This window comes from Acytostelium subglobosum (assembly GCF_000787575.1).
Source record: "Acytostelium subglobosum LB1 DNA, scaffold: scaffold26, whole genome shotgun sequence".
Lineage (NCBI taxonomy): Eukaryota > Evosea > Eumycetozoa > Acytosteliales > Acytosteliaceae > Acytostelium > Acytostelium subglobosum.
In genome coordinates, this window is record NW_012236507.1 from 241,421 (window position 1) to 260,358 (window position 18,938).

The 18,938-nt window shown below is 45.3% G+C and overlaps 9 protein-coding genes across 9 annotated transcripts; 5 read left to right on the forward strand and 4 right to left on the reverse strand.

The window, feature by feature from the left end:
* Positions 1–630: 630 nt before the first annotated feature.
* On the forward strand, positions 631–1,785 carry SAMD00019534_102550 (hypothetical protein; the record flags this gene model as incomplete). Its single annotated transcript, XM_012894506.1, has 1 exon — positions 631–1,785. The coding sequence occupies one exon, from the start codon at positions 631–633 to the stop codon at positions 1,783–1,785; it is 1,155 nt and encodes a 384-aa protein (XP_012749960.1).
* Positions 1,786–1,883: 98 nt separating this feature from the next.
* On the reverse strand, positions 1,884–4,040 carry SAMD00019534_102560 (hypothetical protein; the record flags this gene model as incomplete). The annotated part of the gene is made up of 5 exons (XM_012894507.1): positions 1,884–2,072; positions 2,143–2,713; positions 2,797–2,961; positions 3,021–3,317; positions 3,382–4,040. 5 exons carry the CDS (start codon positions 4,038–4,040, stop codon positions 1,884–1,886), a joined length of 1,881 nt encoding a protein of 626 aa, XP_012749961.1.
* Positions 4,041–4,967: 927 nt separating this feature from the next.
* On the reverse strand, positions 4,968–5,604 carry SAMD00019534_102570 (hypothetical protein; the record flags this gene model as incomplete). Its single annotated transcript, XM_012894508.1, has 2 exons — positions 4,968–5,070; positions 5,150–5,604. The coding sequence occupies 2 exons, from the start codon at positions 5,602–5,604 to the stop codon at positions 4,968–4,970; spliced, it is 558 nt and encodes a 185-aa protein (XP_012749962.1).
* A 672-nt stretch (positions 5,605–6,276) lies between these two features.
* Positions 6,277–7,305, forward strand: SAMD00019534_102580 (hypothetical protein; the record flags this gene model as incomplete). The annotated part of the gene is made up of 3 exons (XM_012894509.1): positions 6,277–6,307; positions 6,396–6,568; positions 6,640–7,305. Coding segments are annotated over 3 exons (870 nt in total), but the record flags the coding sequence as incomplete, so codon positions are not given.
* Positions 7,306–7,446: 141 nt separating this feature from the next.
* On the reverse strand, positions 7,447–8,941 carry SAMD00019534_102590 (hypothetical protein; the record flags this gene model as incomplete). Its single annotated transcript, XM_012894510.1, has 2 exons — positions 7,447–7,686; positions 7,748–8,941. The coding sequence occupies 2 exons, from the start codon at positions 8,939–8,941 to the stop codon at positions 7,447–7,449; spliced, it is 1,434 nt and encodes a 477-aa protein (XP_012749964.1).
* Positions 8,942–9,150: 209 nt separating this feature from the next.
* On the forward strand, positions 9,151–13,015 carry SAMD00019534_102600 (hypothetical protein; the record flags this gene model as incomplete). Its single annotated transcript, XM_012894511.1, has 3 exons — positions 9,151–10,399; positions 10,746–12,023; positions 12,129–13,015. The coding sequence occupies 3 exons, from the start codon at positions 9,151–9,153 to the stop codon at positions 13,013–13,015; spliced, it is 3,414 nt and encodes a 1,137-aa protein (XP_012749965.1).
* A 707-nt stretch (positions 13,016–13,722) lies between these two features.
* SAMD00019534_102610 (hypothetical protein) lies at positions 13,723–14,459 on the forward strand (the record flags this gene model as incomplete). The annotated part of the gene is made up of 2 exons (XM_012894512.1): positions 13,723–14,193; positions 14,277–14,459. 2 exons carry the CDS (start codon positions 13,723–13,725, stop codon positions 14,457–14,459), a joined length of 654 nt encoding a protein of 217 aa, XP_012749966.1.
* A 162-nt stretch (positions 14,460–14,621) lies between these two features.
* SAMD00019534_102620 (hypothetical protein) lies at positions 14,622–17,060 on the forward strand (the record flags this gene model as incomplete). Its single annotated transcript, XM_012894513.1, has 1 exon — positions 14,622–17,060. One exon carries the CDS (start codon positions 14,622–14,624, stop codon positions 17,058–17,060), a length of 2,439 nt encoding a protein of 812 aa, XP_012749967.1.
* A 192-nt stretch (positions 17,061–17,252) lies between these two features.
* Positions 17,253–18,103, reverse strand: SAMD00019534_102630 (hypothetical protein; the record flags this gene model as incomplete). Its single annotated transcript, XM_012894514.1, has 2 exons — positions 17,253–17,454; positions 17,541–18,103. Coding segments are annotated over 2 exons (765 nt in total), but the record flags the coding sequence as incomplete, so codon positions are not given.
* Positions 18,104–18,938: the final 835 nt, after the last annotated feature.

Below are 18,938 nucleotides of genomic sequence, written 5' to 3' on the forward strand. Positions count from 1 at the left end.
GTAAACTGAACACATTCTTGGGACCTCCTTACCTATGTACCAAGGATGGCGACTATGATCAGACACGCATCTGGTGGAAATGATCATTGCCACCCATCTCATTGTTGGGAGACGAGCAAGATGATGGCGCACAAACACATCAACGAGGTAGTCTTCACGACCAAACACTCAGTATGTATGAGTCACGTGACTGAGAGTGATCGAGTGATCTGTCCGCGCGTTGCTCGACTAACCAACTCTAGTGCAGACGTGGAACATCTACCTTCTCTCAGCTCATACTCCAGCATTGGCAAGCTCAGATTCAAACACATTAAACTTCCTGCAGCCAATAGGTTGAGGGGTGCAACATCACTCCGAAGACTGGCAGTGGACTACAGTGTTCTCAATCAGTACTTCTACAAATGCCCTCAACAGATCCAACAACAGATACTCAACCTGGCTTACCTACAACCACTGCGCTCACTGACCAAGCTGGCACTGGAGCATTATAAAGGGTATTTGGTGCCATCGATCATCCCACCGAGCGTCACCAAACTCTATCTTTAGTTCTGTCCGATCGCTGTCGGCTCGATTCCATCAACTGTGACCAGTCTGTCAGTCTATCAACATCAGCATCCATTAATCGTTGGCATGTTCCCTGCGTCGTTGACCAAACTGACACTCATACGCCTCTTCAAACACATCACGCCTGGCATGATCCCCTCCTCTGTCACACACCTCTCATTCCTCTACGAGGACAGCGGTGGAAGCGGAGTTGGACAAACATCCACATTCGAACCTGGCAGCCTGCCCCCTGGCCTGCACTTTCTTGATCTCTTTTACTCACAGCCATTCCAAAGCGATGTCTTGCCAGGCTCCCTCAAACATCTTCGCATTCAACTTCCAACACATAATAGAGAGATGCTACCTCTTGCGGAGGAGGACTCACTCGTGCCAAGTTGGTTCCTTCCTCCATCACTCAAGCGTCTCACCATGAGCCACTACCAAACCTTTACGCCGCCAATGCTTCGGCCTGGTGTCATTCCCCAGTCAGTGACGTCGTTGGATTGTAGGATGAGTCTGTGCGATCAACAGTCAATGCCATCAACGCTAAGACACCTTAGCTATCTTCTCGAGCTGTCAGACACGAATGTCCAACTCTCGCTCATGACCTCGCTTCAATCGCTCATTCTTTCAAACCTCACTCCAGAGTTCACAATTCCGTTCAGATCACTTCCACCATCGTTGACATCATTGAAGCTCAGATTCTCACCGTACCTCAGAGTATGGGACATGACCACTGGGTTGGCCGACAGAATCCTTTGCAACCTTCCTCATTCTATCACCGACCTTGAAATGAACCCGCCATCATTTGTTTACGTCCCCAAGTCAGTCACCAGCCTCGCATTATGTACACATGCGCCTATTCAACCAGGAGCGTTGCCAAGCTCCCTGACATCATTGGTCTTATTTAAGGCAGATGCCAAATACACACTGTCTCCTGATCAACTTCCCGCGTCATTGACTGAACTCGCAGTGCACGACGCAGCAATACTTCAGTTACATACACCATACTCGACATTGATCAGGAATGTCAGGATAATGAATGGTCCTCCAACATTCCCAAGACAACTCGCACAAGTGTTTGCAGTTGGCACCAATATCGAGTATCATTACAAACAACAAGATACCAGAGTGTCACAGTTCTGGAGAATCATCGATCAATCATATGTCTCACCTCAAATTGTCGGTGGATTCCTCAACACATCAGTGGAGCCAGACTCGACGACTCCAAAAGACCACTAATCAGTGAAGTGGAGCAGTCTGTCAACTAATAAAGATTGTTAAGTGATCCAGAGAGGTGTCACTCAAACATGGGCTAGCAGGATTACCTGCCCTGCCCCTTACATACTGTATTGACTATTTAACAAATGTACATGTGGCGGTGATGCCCTCAGCTCATTTACAATTCGATTGTAGTGTGGAAGCACGTCTCCACAGTCCACGAACATTCCAAAAGACAAGTGCGAGTAAATCTGGAACTCTGCACTCAGCAACTCCTTCCTAGTGATTGATAACTTCTTCTCGATACTCTATAGATTGATTGGATATTTGAGTGAGTGAGCGAGCGAGTGACTGTGGATGCCATCCAATCAAACATACGTCAATAAGAGGCTTCAAAGTGATGGTCGCCTTGGGATCATTGAACTTGGACGCCAGGAGAAGACAGACGGCTGCGTATAGCTTGATGTTGAGTTTAGTGATGAAGCTCTTGATGATCAACTTCTCGATGGCGACAAATGAGAGCGCGAGGGTAGATAGCTCCAGGTCAGTGAGGATCGCCAGCTTCTTCAACTTGCGTTTCAGCTTGCGTATCTTGTATAGTGTGATGCCAGACCTGATCCAAGGATGCTTCTGTTGGAATTGCTCGTTGAGCTCCTCCTTGATCGCTGCCTTTTTGATGTGCGGGAAGATCGACACTGTGTAGGATTGGAGGTTCATCACTGTGCGATGCTTGCCTGTCTTGAGTTCAGAGTTGTCCAGGAATAGTGGATCGTACTTTAGTGGTATGCCAGACGAGTCTACTTCGTCCGGTGATACCACAACATAAGGAGTGACATAGACTGATGTCAAGAGGTGAGCGTACGACGTCTCCGACGACGATGACCTCCTGCTAAAGAAGCTAGACTCCTTCAGCTGTGTTCCAATGTGTGTGATGTGTTCGATGCTATGTCTGTGGAAGGTCCAGTAAGGGTTAATAAGTAAGTGCGAGGGCTAGGGTGAAGGTGAGGGCAAGGGCGAGGGTTGGTGACATACACAGGTTTATCGTGTGACTCTTTGGAAGTACTCTTGCCCTTGGACTTGTTGGGGTTCCTCGAGTCGCCACGAATCATTGAGAATACTGCCATTGGATGTCCTGATCCAGTTGTAAAGAATATCCTCTGATTGATTGATATATTATAGTTTGAATTGTACTCGGCACTATATATATATATTTGGTCAGTAAACAGCATGGATGGATGGATGATGATGACACTTACATGGTACTCTTCTTGGGCGTGACTGGTATGCGTAGGTGTGATTGACTAGTTGATGTGGAGAGTGATGATGAGGAATGCCCCAGTGGGGGCAACAGGAGATGACTTTGTAGTTGACCAGATGATGAGCTGGATGATGTGAGTAGTACACTCTCCAGTGATCTGTTACTCAACTTGATCATTGAGTTACTCAACAATGGACTGACATTGACTGATCCTCCACCACCTTGATTCTCACTCTTTACCGGTGAGTTGGTCGGTGCCAATGTTATTCCTGTTAGGAAGTTGATGGCCTCTTTCCTACATTTTGATTGATTGATGTAAGTGGATGGAATGATTCCAGTGATTATGGGATGGGACATACTTGACTTTCTGGCTCGAATAGTTGTTGATGAGATCGACAAAGAGTGGAAGTTGTTGTTCTGAGATGTTGGTGAATGTGGACTTGGAAGATGATAGGTTGGCAAGTTGGGGCACAGTCCCCAGATGGTCCCGCGGTATTGGTTCCTGGAAGAATCGATCAAACCTCATTATGAACTCATATGTTGAGTCTGATTTCTTGATCTTTGGTTCCTGGCACACTGTGGCCAATGCCACGATCGTTCCATTACCATCAGTGCCAGCCTTGTCCTTGTCCTTATCCTTGTCCTTGTCCTTTATAATTGAGAAGTAGAACTGATCACCTTGTTTCAGTAAGACATTGTTTTGTTTGGATTTGAGCTTGACCTGTGATCCAATGCCATTATCACATGACTTGTATGTACTATGGTTCAAATTGAATATCCAGGAGTTGTGATGATGTTGGCCAATCAATGGTGATTGTGATGATGGGTCGGCCTTCTTGACTGGTGATGCAAGGAGTGGTACAAACACTGATCGTTGAGGTGGTGATGATGGATGAGTCGTCGTTGTTGTCGTAGTCGTCGTGGAAGTCGTGGCAGTCGGGGCAGTCGTCTTTGGAATTGATGGTTGTGATAGTAATGGCAGTGGAAGTAGTTCATTCTCGCTCGATGTGGGTATCATTGGTTTCTTGAATGAATGTGGGCTGCTGGTGTTGGAGCCACTTCCAGTGGAGTTGTTGCCCTTTCGAGCTTGTGACGACGTTGGAAATGGTATTGATGAAAGGAAGGACAGGGCATTTTGACTCTTTTCCAGCTCTCCCCGTTGAATCATCATTTCATTGTTCAATGCTTAAATGATTGAACTAACTGATTGTTTGGCTGACTATTTGATTGATTGAGTATGTGGACTTAGCTTATATATGTATAATGTAATATATGTCTGTTGGTCTGAAAGTGTTTGATTGATTGATCAAAGTCATATGATAATATTGACCCGAATGTGATTGTGTGTGATTGAGGTGAGTGAGTGAATGAGTGGAAGTAAAACAAACACTTATGTTATTAGTAACAACAGTTAATAAGTATGAGAGAGATAGATATTAATTTAATTTATCAATGATATAACTTCTTCTTCATCCTACCTACCCCTTTTGCCAAAGCAACCCAATCAATCAAACACCCCCCACCTACAACACAGCACGATCACCCAATGAACTTGATCACAAACACACCACACCACATAGCCCCAACACTACCATTCATCCAAGATGAGTTGTGGGTTGTGTTGCGGACCACTACTCCACACACCACTCCTCCAACTTCATTCCTTTCATTCATTGATTGATTGCAAGGTTCAAAAAGGGTCGATGACTAACTGGGCAGGTCTCACTGCTTGTGATTGTTTGATTGGATAACGATGAGGCCCCGCCAACCTGCCCTTTGACGACCGCCTCCGCTCTGTCGCTTAAGATGATGTGCTGGTGGTTGGCAGGGCTGGTCGTTGCACTGTTGGACCCATGCAATCAAAGTGATAGACCAAAATGATGATGATCGTGCCAGTGCTAGGCCTCTTGAAATGGCGAGTCGTCTGGCATTGGACATCCAACAACTAGAAGCCCAAGTCGCCATTTTCCAAGTGATTGTCATTGAAGAATGCTGACCTCTTTCGTTTGCCAGTAGCAAAGTTGAACATTGGCGCATCTGGCGAAGTCCTATATTGTGTACATGGCGCCAAGAGTTAGTTGATTGATTGAATGATTGAACGATTGAATGATTGATCGACCATCATACCATTCAACACTATAACATGCATTTGCCATTACTGTGGACGTTGTCTTCCAGCTGAAACGTGTAATGGCAGGATATCCAAACACTTTGTCGCGATTGTCTATCAGCCACTTCTTGGTGACTGGGTCGCTGGGGTAGCCCGAGCCAAACTCGGTGCCAATGTCCACGCCTTCATAATCGTCGAATGATGTTGCCGCGATACGCAGGTCACGTATCACCTTGGCACAGATACTGGCCGCCGACACTATTGGGAACAGACTATCGGCCTTCTTTGACACGACCACTTTGCCAATCGATGGATAGGCCACCTTGATCATCGTCTGATACTTTAGAGGTGGACCCACCGTATCAACGTACAACTCTTGTACATTGTAGCCCTTCTCCAACACCTTGCCAACTAGACTCAATGCTGATTGATGAGAGATCACATTGAGTGACGTTGGATTCTTCAACAACATCAACTCTGACAAATGACTCGGTTCAATCACATCACTAACGAATCCCAACAACTTATCATTATCAACTATCTTCTGAAACAATCCTTCTCTTTGTTGTTCCGTTAACTTCTTTGAGTCTTTGATTGAATGAGTGCGAGGTTAGTGATGTTATTGATTGAGCATGTTTGATTGATTGATTGAATGATTGAATGTGATTGATTACCATCGAATTTATGTCTCTTTATAGTGTCGGCTTGTGATAGGGGACCAAAGGCAGCAGCGTAGACAAGTGGGCCTAGTACAGGGCCTCTACCAGCCTCGTCGATACCCATTATGAATGGTTGTGTTCTATCAACAGACTCATCCAAGTCACCAAATAATGGTGGATTACTCTTATCAACCAATGTTTGTTTCTTTGTATTATCCATACTATATATCTGTATCTATATTTGTATCTTTTATCTTTGAATAATAACTAGATTGGCGCTCTTTCTTCAAAGTTTGTTTGAAATGATTTGAAAGTTCGAATTCTTGATTTGACACCTAAAGTGGTAAATTTCCAAAAATAGAAAGGGCGTTACTAATCTCTTTGTCATCATCTGTCTCTCTTTTATTCATTTACAAAATCGACAAGTATTGTTTATTATTTTCTTGATATTATTATCTCTTTGAACAAATAAGTTATAACTTATACAAATGGAAGATAAAGTATGTATTATAACAGGTAAGTAATAAATGAATAAATGATTGTTTTATTTAGAGTGATTTATAGAATGAATGATTGATTAATTGAATGGAATGAATTAAAATAGGTGCAAATGAAGGTATTGGAAGGGAGACTGCCAAGAGGATGGCTGCTCACAACATGCGTGTAATATTGGCTTGCAGAAACATTGAGAAGGCTGAAGTTGCCAAACAAATGATCATTGATGAGACCAACAATGATAAGATTCAATGTATGAAACTGGACCTCAATTCATTAGACGTATGTATCTTGGATACTTATAAGTATATATATATATACTTGTATTAATATTTGTTCGTCATCATGTATAGTCGGTCAGAGAATTCGTCCAAAACTTCAAGAACATGAACTTGCCATTGAACTACTTGATAAACAATGCTGGAAAGTATGGTGGACCTTATGAACTGACAGAGGATGGCTTTGAGTCACAGTTTGGTGTCAATCATTTGGGTCCATTCTTGTTGACAAACTTGTTGCTCAGTACATTGGAAGCGAGTGACAATCCAAGGATAGTGATCCTGACCTCCCGTCTTCACTTCCATGCCAAGCTCGACCTTGACCGTCTATCAGTCGACCCAAAGGACTATGGCGCCAAATCTGCCTACTCCCAATCAAAGTTATGCAACATGCTCTTTACCAATGAGCTACAGAGACGACTTGATGCCAAGGGTTCAAAGATCGTGGTCAACGCAATGCATCCTGGACTCGTGCTCACAAACATTCTCCACAGCTATCCCTTCCTCAACAAATATGTAATCCCATTGTTCTCATTCATGTTCACCAAGGTTACTGTGAGTGCTGAGGTATCCGAGGCTTTGGCCCTGGGTACCGCGCCACATCTCCAAGGTGTCAAGGGCAAGTTCTTCAACATCAAAGAGGAGCAACCGTCCAGCCCCTTCTCACGCGATCCAGAGAATGCTCGACAAGTCTGGGAGACCTCTTGTGAGATGGTCAAGATACCAGTCGACATCCAACTATAAACCATCACTCGATACTTGATTACTCGATCAATCAATCAATCAATGTGTGGTCTTTACTCCTTCGATCTTGATGATAATGATGGTGATGGCCACGTGTAGCCACTAGCGTGAATATGTATGAATGAATGAGCGAATGACTTAAAATTCGTCATCATTGTCATCGTTGTTGTTGTTGCTGACATCACCTTGTTGAATGGGTGATGGAAGTGTTGGCGATGACCATCTATCTGGCAGTTCAAAGTCAAGTTCCTCCTGCTTCTTTGGCTCAACCTTGAATGGCTGATGTAATACATGATACAAACTATTCACCTTCTTTGGTCCAAGACCAGGACACAATCCAATCGCTTCCTTATTTGATGTGAACATCCTCTTCACGCTCTAATATGATGGATTGAGTGAGTGAATGGAATGATTCCAGCCCAAGGCTAGGAGTACTTACACCAAATGCTGACACTAGGGTGGTGGCATCAGTCTTGTTGATGCCACGGATAGTGGTCAGGGCATCTTGGATATCGGTCTTGTCCAGACTTGATTGTTTAGTCTTGATGACGTCTGGCGTCTTGTTGTCAAAGGTCTTGAGTGATTCAATGTATCTCGCTGCCTCGGCATTGTTGAAAGCGACGAATAGTACGAGATCCAGTTGCATTGACACGCAGGACAGCTCCTCCAACAGCGCCACGCAGTCGTCAATGTCAATCACAACGACCAATGAGCGCAGCTCAAAATGGCTGGGCAGGGAACGTGCGCGGGTTTCCAGATGCTGCGGCCGTAGTCGATAATCCTTCAGCGACGAGTATAAACAACAAGAGTCGGTACCAATCACGACATCGGGTTTGATCCACTTGGCGTACTCCCACCGCAGTCTTGATGAGAAGTGGCCTGGTATGCCTGTGATCTTCATGGTCTCTTCATTAACCTGTACTATTCTATTGACCATCGTTGGGGCAGTAGTTGCGAGGCTCAAGCCTGAGCTGGAGTTTGAGTTTGAGTTTAAGAATGAAAGATTGGGAAGTGAGAGAGTGATGCGTTGACCAGGTGTTGTTGGCAATGTGAGCGTTGGCTTGAGTGATCCAGTCGTTGGAAGTTTCAATGATAGTGTTTGTGGACCATTCAATGTCGGTCGAAGTGTGAGCGTCCGAGGACCTAATGTCGTGGCTGTCGTCAAAGACGTTGTCGTCGACAAACTCAATGATGTCGTTTGTTTTGGAGTCAATGATATCTTGGGCTGGACATATCCAACTGTCTCATTGTTATTATTGTCATTATTATTGTCATCCAATGTTGTTGATGAAGTTGGTGATGATGTTATCGCAGCCTTTGGTTTCAAAATCCTTGACGAACTAAAGAATGATGATGTTGATGTTGTTGATGTTGATGTAGTTGATGATGTAGTTGGCCTTGATGTTGATGTTGTTGATGTTGTTGATGTTGTTGATGATGATGATGTAGTTTGAGGAGTTGATTGATTCAAGAGTCGTTCTACATCTTGTTTCTGTTTCTCTTCTTTCTCCTTTATCTCATCTATAGTTGGAGGTTTTATCAAAGTATTATCAATCTTTGGTTTACCCTCATCAAAAGCATCTCCAAATCCATCATCATCATCTGGAATGAAGAACTTCTTTCCCGTTGACATCTATATCTCTCTCTCTATCTCTTTATCTCTTTCTTTGATTGAATGATGTTCAAGATTGAGTCAAAAGTCATAGAAACACCACTTTTTGCAATTCAAAACAATTCATGAATGAAACTTTCATTCATTCATTCGTTCGTCTTTTGTCATTCATTCAAACAATAAGTTATATATATCATCATATAATAAGTAATATATATATATATATACATATGGGAAAGAATACCAATATAAACTATAAAAAGAAACCAAAGGAGGTTATTAAGAAGGAACAAGCACAAAAAGAGAAAGAACAAGAACTAAAGATACAGGCTCATCTCAAACTTGATGTGATAGAACAGAACAAGAAGGAGAAGGAGAGGGAGGCAAAGGAGAAGAAGGCAAAGGATAAGAAGAAGAAGGCAAAGAAGAAAGCAAAGGATAAGAAGACAAAAGATGTAAAGGGTGAGCCCTCAAAGGATGATGTTGAGGAAGAGGATGACGATGATGAGTACAACATCGAAAAGATAAAGTCAGAGTTTGATTCAGATTCAGAGGAAGAAGATCATGATGATGATGATGAAGTAGTGGATGAGGGATCAAGGATAAAGGTCAAGTTCAATGATGATAGTGTACCACATCTTGAGGAGGATGATGATGATGAAGAGTACGTCCCTTATGATCAGATTCGTGATGGTCATGTTGTCTTTGATCAAGAAGACGACGACGATGGAGGTCAGGATGTATCAAACATGTTGGACACAAAGTTGTTGCGCGAGACTCTGCCCATGCATATAAAGGACAGATTCCACACTGGTCAGTACACGCCACATTTGTTCAGAGTCAAGGACAAGGCCGGTAACTTGCTTCGCGACAACCTGTCGATCGCTGCGGCCACCAACCCATCGGACTTCACACCGTTTGTGAGTCAGTTGATGAACCCCGCGCCGGTCTACCCGAGCTACTTCCCGCCAAACTTTGCCAACATGGCGGTGGAGGGCACCGCCGCGTCATTCGAGCCCCTGGTCAAACAACCCAACTCAATCACTCTGGCGCCAATCGGTCGTCGCGCATTCCCCTTAATGGTCAACATCCAGATCTCGCCCCTCTGGTTCGAGGAGCTGCGTCCGCCCATCAACACCTCGCTGCGCCACTTGCTCACGAGCGAGAAGATGCCTGTTGACGTGGTCGACCGTCTCTGTCAGGAGGTTGAGAGCGATGTGCCTGCGCTCGACAAGTCATTGGTGCCCGTACGACGCGACACTGATCAATTGCGAGGATATGGCAACACGATGGTAATGGTCAGGACTAAGCTGCTGCTCATTGCCACTGGACCAAATATGAATGTATTCTCTGGCATAACAATTGGAAGGGGCAAGAGGAAGCTTCCTACCAAGTACGATCACAAGTGGCATGCCTTAATCAGATATGACAAGCAGCAACAGCCAATCCTCGACATCAAGCTAGTCCAATACTCTCTTCGTAAGTCAACCCGCATATTCCCATTATTCGGAATCATTCCAAATCATTCATTCAGTCAATCACTCAAACAATCATTCGATCAATCACTTCCTGGAATCATTCATTCAGTCAATCACTCAATAATTCAATCAAATCCATCATTCCAAATCACTCGAGACCATTCCAATCAAACTATCACTCATTCCAATCATTCAATCAATCACTTCCCGGAATCATTCCAATCACTCCACACCTATTCAATCACTCAATCATTCAATCCGTCACTGTCCATCAATCATTCCTGGGATCATTCCAATCACTCAATAACTCTTATTAACATAACGCCAACCCGTGATACACAATACAGGACTCTATTTGGTGTACTTCAGAACAACATACTCATTGTTCTTTTTCTATTTACATGTGTTTGGAGACAAGTATAGGAACTTCTCTCTGGAAGAGATCAAGAAAGCGACATTCAGACAAAAGATTATGGATGCAACAGTGCCACGCACTTCAATGGGCTTGGCTAATGTGCTGCTGGAGGATGGAACGCTAATGTCATTCAACTTTATATCTCCCGTGGATGAGTCTGCTGTCGATGGACACGGCGACTCCCTCCGCATCATCCACTCCTTTGCTCCCGACTATCCCTCATTCAAATGCCCTGCATGGGCCATGCTGGCACGTCAGCCAATCGTGGGCAACTCACAATACATCTTATCTCCGAGCGAGTTGGTCGAACTTCAGCTGGACCCGGTCACGGGGGTGCCGCGCACACGAGTGCTGCTACGCGCCGAGACATATGGCCCGCTGACAGGCATCTACTCAGATGCCAACTACTTCACATTTGTCACGACGACCAAGCGCGCCATGATGTTTGACAATCGAACGTTTGATCGGCCACTCCTCGTTTGGTCGTTCGTCAAGCCATTGGAGGGGCCCGTGACCATCCACGTGCCCATCATCGAGTACCTCAGCAACATCAAGCTCCTCCTGGTCAAGAGCAATCTGACGGGCCTGGTCTACGTGCTCCAGTACCGCATGGATGTGTTCCCTCGCCCGCTCCAGATCGCCCCCATTCACAAGATGTCCACAATCAACATGGCCACGAGCACAAACACGAGCAGCAAGCGACCGTTCTCAATGAGCTACAGACACCACGCCACTATCCAGAACTTCCTGGACCGACCATTCACACACCTGATCAACGGTGACGAGCCGGCCAACCTGTACAGCACGCGTCTGCCCGTGGCGTGCGGTGCGCCCTTCATGTGCATGCCCGTGTACGGCTCGGAGAAGCACTCGATCACCCTGCCCTTTCCGCCCTTCCCCGAGGAGCCGCTCACCGGCCTGGTCTACATCCAGACCAACAACAACTTCTTCACATTGCTCCAGATGAGCAGGATTGGCGACGTCACATCAACTCGCTACTCACTCAAATACAAGCACGACCCACTTGATGGACAGGACAAGTTTGATCGACACTCACACCGAAAGATCCAGGCCAGTATATACCGCACGCCACTTCAAATCGAGTTCCTGCGGCGTTTCATTGAACAACGAAACTATACCAACTACTGTGATGTTGTTAGAGAGTTTGGAAGCACAATCATGCTCAGACAAATGCCCAAGTACCTCAACAGTATGTACTTGGACCACGACTATGTTGGCTGGCTGGCTGGTTAACATGCAGACCCTTCATCACTTGAACTAACCCAATCACTCAATCAATCAACCAATCAAATAGTGCGCTCTTCATTGCCATTCAAGTTGGAGCAGTTTGAGAATCATCCAAACAAGTTGTTCTCGGCAATCATTGAACTACTGAAGTTGAGTGGACCTATGACGATGGGCGACATTATGGAGAGGTTGGGCGAACACTTTACTGAGGAACAGATAAAGAATACTTTGACACGACACTCCCGACCTGGCACACTCAATACCACGGCACAGAAGCATCACTCGACACTGGGCCTCTATCATATCAAACTGAAACCGCACGCCACCCTCACCAAGCTGGACGAGCTGGTAGTCGGCATCGACGATCCACTGATCGAACTCAACACCAACGTCTACTCGCACCAACAGCACTTCTTTGGCGATGTGGACGAGCTCGTTGGCAACAAGGTACTCGTGCAAAAGGCACAGCGCGTGCACCAGTTTAACAGGCTGTCCAAGCATGAGATCGAGGTGTACCAGGTGAACGAAACACTCTACACCAAGCCACAACTGGAGCGATACTTGACGCGCGAGGCCAAGCTAGAGGAGCAGCGGGTCAAGATCGCCGAGCACAAGAAGAAGATGGAGTTGATGACCGGCAAGCGACAGAGGGCCAAGAAGCCCGTCGTCAACCGCACGTTCAAAGTGCAGACGGCGCCCTTTGAGCCAGATGCGTGGTATCAGGAGTGGATCAATGATGCCCACAAATACGAGGAGGATCACGATGACGAACACAATATATCAACGATGCTCCCGCCTACCTCACTGCCGACAACGACGGGCAAGGCCAACCGAGATGCATTCAGGATGCCCATGAGCCAGACAACCATGTCACAGCCAGTCTACTCTCGTAGATACAACGATGACGACGATGATGATGATCTCTATGGAGGAGGAGATAGCAGTGATGATTAATCCAATCAATCAATCAATCAATCAATCAGCCAATCACCATTTGGTTTCTTTCCACTGGACTGGAACTACTTCTATCCAATCAATCGATCAGCAATCATTCATTCCAGGGTGTTAGGAACCGAACACTTGGGTGGGTGTCCATCTCAACACAAGTTGATCAATCACTTAAGTGATAAACTGGTCATTGATATCAATGACAATTACAAATCGGGATACACACGTGCGGGAAACTCAAGTAGCATCGAGATCACCGAACGATCACTTTCAAATAAATTGTTTTAAGGGTTACAAAAGTACGTCGACGTTTCGACCACCCCGTATTCCGAGGCCTCGATCACTTAATTGTGTGACGTTTGAGGCAAAGATCACTTATCAAGTCAGAATCAAAACCCATTTTCTACTAGATATAATTGCAAATGATGACCAAAGATCAACAATCAGCTCAAACGATATTCTGATCATTTCTTCGCTCATACTCATTCTGATCACTCATTCATTTATTCAATCCCTCGAATCAAATAATAATAATGGCGTAAGTATTTGATCGTACAACATACCCTCCCCCATCACATCCCCTGGAATCATTCCAATCACTCAACCACCCCACCACCCATCCACTCACTCACTAACTCTTTCCCAATCAATCAAACTTTAGTTGTTGTGGATGCGCATCAAAGATCAAGAGGTTGTTGTTCTTCCTCTATGCAATGTCAATGTTGGCCAACTTTGCAACATCGATATCATTCTTGATCACATTGTATACTTATCCACACAGGGATGAGCTGGACGATGATGGAAAGAGGTATCTCAAGATTACTCAGATACTGAGTACGGTTGGTCTGGGCTTTGACACTGCCACACAAATATTCTGTCTCGTCAAGTCTGGCTTCCACTGTTGCTCGGTCATTGTGGCGCCAGCCGTATCACTATCGTGCAATAAGAAGTGGAAGGAATTGAATGAGCAACGTGGATCATGGCCAGTGTTCAAACTCAAGATATGGAACATGTTCACACACAATGTACTATTGTTGGCGGCCACTGCCTTCTACCTTCGTACGATGCGTGACGTTGTACCAGTCTCCCAAAGGATATCAGTCTTTTTCAAGATCGTTGCACTCCTAATCTCCATGGGTATATTCTTCTTTATCGAATTACCACTTAAGTGTTGTGTTCACAAGGTATGTCAAGTACCTGGAATGATTCCAGCCCCAGCCCAACCCCCCACTCACACAATCAATCAATCAATCAAACAATCAAATAGACTGGAAAGGTTATTGATAAGAACAAGGATAAGATTGAGGCCAAGAAGGAGAAGATTAAGAATAAGGCAAAGGATAAGATTAAGTCTTTGAAGGATAGGTCAAAGAAGGATGATAACAAACAGCCAACTGATGTTGAGATGGAGGTTAGATCATCTCCACCTGATACAAATGATGCTGTTTAAACATCTCTTTGGAAATAAATATTGTTTAAGTATCTTGGCGAGGGTTAGGGCAAGGTCGAGGGCAAGTTCAAGGGCGAGGGTTAGGGTTGCACTCCAAAATTAAAACAAAGTGATCAATCAATCTAAATAACAAACAATCAAACAAACAAATAGTATAACAATATGGATACAGATAGACTGACAGATTGCTTCTTAAGTATCATCAGGAATAGATACTTGGTGAACTTGATACTTGGCAATGTACAATCGGGCAACATTTGGAACAAACGATATAGGTCACTGAGGATGGCCACAGACATAATCACATTTGGTCGTTTCCCTTTGTTAAAGTACCGATTGCAACGTGACGATCCCATCGACTTCCTCTTTGAAGACATACAGGACATATTTGCACAGTGTCGCGACACCTCCCTCTTCACACTACTCTGTCGCCGCTATTGGGATCACGTTGAAGCTGCCGGCCCCTTCACATTGCTACTCAGATGCGCAGCGGAGCAAGGCAATCTGTGCGCAGTCAAGTTCCTCTTGGGGTTGGCCTACGACACTGAAGATGGCGCAACGACCCTGTCTCCGTCCCTATCCCATCATCATGTGTTGCCCACACCCTCCGATTTAGCCAAGGCACTGGACTTGGCCGTTCAGTTTGGCCACATGAATGTGGTGATGGAGCTTCATCGGAGATACACACAACTTACTGGCGCGCTGGTCTACACTCTCACTAAACTGCCGAACACTACACAGGCGATGCTTGAGACGTTGGAGTTTGCACGTCGACAGAGTCTACAGTTCGACATTGATGATGAGGAGACGCTTGTTGACGTGTTGCTATGGGCCGATCGTCAACTCGCCGATCACTTCTTGAACAAGACACACTTCAACATCAAACTGCTTGTTGCACTGCTGAGGCGAATGTATGCTGGCGACTCTGCCCTGCGTGGACATGATCATCGCAGTCGAACCAAAGGCAGCCTACAATCACACTTCAACACGATCTTCTACATCATGGCTCACATTGAGTTTGATAAATTCAAGCCAAACGACTTCCAACAAGCAGTCAACATTGTTTACTCGTACGACACGATCACAGACATCAGCAACAATGGCGGTAGCAGTACTGAGGAGGACTACTTCAGTGCGGTCAAGCTGATACATCGCCTGCTCTTCCACCATCCGTACAACATTGGCGAGCAGCTTCAATTGGCCAAACATGCGTGGGACCATGCACTGCCGCTGTACCATGCCATTCGCACGGGCAACGTGCAGCTTATACATTATGTGGCGGAATCAATACTCACGGCCAAGCAGGATGAGCTACGCCAGCACCTGCTCTACCAGCCACTCATTGACATTGACTTTAGGGCTGATGTAGTGGAGGCTTTGATGTCTGCACGTCTGATCAACGCAGACTCTTTGTACAGCATGATGTTTGCCGTTTGCAAGAGCGGACGGCCAAGCACGATCAAGGGTTTCCTGGCCAATCTAAGGCGTCACACCAAACAATTCGATCACGTGTCGATATTCAATCAAATGGCGCGCACTGGATGTATCAAGGAGGAGTCGATCGATGCCATTAGGCATCTCCTAGAGGACATCCACAAGCAACAACAACAACAGCAACAACCAAATATTGTCTCTGGCGACCCATTCGCATCACCTCCAACTACCTCAACTCCGCCACAGATCATCAGACGCGACGTGGTAACAGAGGCATTGACATGTGGAAGCGTGGAGCTGGCAAAGTTGTTATTGGTGGATATGAAGCTACAGGTCAACACGAGCGATCTGATTTCAAGGCTGGCTAAACATGGCCATTTGCATTGCATACGCTACGTCCTGTCGCTGTTCAACAGCAGTGATTGGTCGACATTGGTATCAACACCACAACTGACCAATGCGGTATTGTTTGGTAACCCGGCCATCATTGACCTCCTCATCGGATGTACTTCAGCCAAGCTTGAGCTGTCGAGCCTTGCGTTCTTTGTCGGACGCAGTGGCCGCATCGATCTGTACCGGAAGCTCTGCCACAGCCAGCTGCCCGCTGGCGTGCCATCTCAGCTTGTCAACCACAATGCAATGAGCGGTGCTTGCTACGGCGGCGACCATGTGTTCCTGGACTACCTGCTCAATCACACAGACTATCGACTCAACACAAACTTCCAGAACATCACTGATGCACTGTACAATGCTGCGCTTCGTGGTCACGTCCATATGTTGCCACCACTCTTTGATCTCATTGGACAGCTTAGCACGGACTCTGCTGAGAAGCTACCACATGAGATTCACAAGACCGTGATGACCTGCGTGCAGAATGATCGCACCAACGCAGTTCGCACACTCGTCTCGGAGATGATTGGCGAGCATCGTATACTTGTTGACAACCTCACAGAGTACCTGCGTATGGCACTGGACTATGAGAACATGCTGCTCATCAAGTACTTCCTGGAGCTGGTGCGACAGTACCAAGTGGCCATCTCTAGCAGCCTCCTCAAGCTATCATACAAGGGCGCCAATGCAAATGTCTTGACATTGTTGGAGGAGCTAAACATAAACATATCTGACACTGCTACAGTTGCTGATGTTGTTCAATCTCAGTTGCTGTAGCCATGTATACACTGTACATTCATTCAATCAAACAATGTTGTTGTGGTTGTTAAATAGGATTGGGTTTATTATTATCTTTGTTGTACTACTTGCGATTGAATGGAAGGAGATTGGGTGTGAACAGTCATGTCTGGTAGAGACACGTCCATATGGCAAGTAGTTTGTGTGATGTTTGGTAAGCACGCTAACCTTTTAACGGCTTCTGATGTAGTCACGGAGACCAAAGTTGGCGGTCTCACCTCTGTTTCTCTGGATGTTGGTCATACGGAGAACCTTGAACAAGACTCCAGCAATCAAGATTGAGTTGACAACCCAGAAGAACAGGGAAACAACATTGAGGGCACCAACAGCCTTGTGGTGGTTGTGGAAGAGACTGATCATCCAGATAAGACCGCTATATTATTGGAAAATGTAGAATACATTGATTGTTAGAACATGAGATGGTGGATGAGAGAGGAGAGTGGAATATATGATACTTACTGCATACCAGAGTACTTGAAACCGAGAGCAAAGAAGAGAGAGAAGAGGAAGAGTCCAACGTATCCCATGATGAAGGCATAGTTGGCCTTGGGCTTTCCGTTTCTGGCGGCTCTGTACAGTCTTCTTGTGAGGAAGTAGGCAATGGGGACACCGACCAACAGGTAGAAGAGGGACAGGAAGAAGTCAGCGACCTGACTGTAAATGATGGCTGCAATACCACACACAAAGTTCCAAACCAAACTGAGGCAAGTCCAGCCAAAGACACCCATGGCAAACTTGGCCAACTTCTGGTTGGCGATGGGGATGTCCTCAGAGATGTTGACCGAGGGCATGAAACCGCGGCCAGTGGCGGGGGCGGCAGCAGAAGCGCTGTTGTTGAAGCCAGTGCCTTGTGACTGGACATTGAGATTCCTCTCTCGTGCTCTCAACTCCTCGTCCCAACGGAGGAGGTTCTGCTCCTTCTCATAAAGAGCTTGCGAGTCGATGCCGCGTGGCGCCGTGCTCGCATGGCTCGTTGGGAACTCTGATGATCTCTGGATTGGCGAATTTAAGTTGGACATTATTATTAATAAATAATGTTTTTGTTTTTGTTGTTATGTTATATACAAATGAATAAATAAATAAATAAATAAATAAATAGATTATGTGATAGATAAAAAGACTCTCTCTTTCTTTATCTTTATCTTTATCTGTTTGGATTATATTATAATATCAAGTTATGAAATAGAGTAGTCTGGCAAATGTATATCCGATGCCTTCACTCCACATCCACTCCGCACTACACCTCGAGATCTGTTCGATACCATTGAAGTAAGTCAAGTTCATACGTACATATATCCTTTTATGTCTTCTTTGTGTGTTTCTCTGTGTGTGTTGTGGTGAATGTGTGTATGTATTATCTGTGTTGTGCTGACCATCCATTCAAACACACACCACACACATAGACATTCACACACACTTGCAATGACGTAGGATGTCTTACTTAGAAGTAGTTGAGTTCAGTCAGTGTGAAAGACAGACCTGTACGCATGACTTATTGTGTTGGACTCATTCTCTTTCTTTCCACCATCCACACTCATTCATACACATACACATACTCACATGTACACGCACGCGTCATTGAGTCTAGGAAGTGAAATGGAATGAGATGACAAGGACTCCTTTGGAACAAGCATTGCAAGGTTTAGATCTAAACCACCTTGATGACGAGTAAGTCATGACTTACCTTACCAATAATAATATCTTAAGCCTAGAACTAACTCTGGAAGGAAACTAGTCACTTGACTGACTGAGTTTGCAAATATATGATGAATTGAGTCATAAGTAATAAGGTGATAGACGGTCAACGTTATTCTTATTATTATTAGTATTATCTGATTGTTTGATTGAATTTATGAT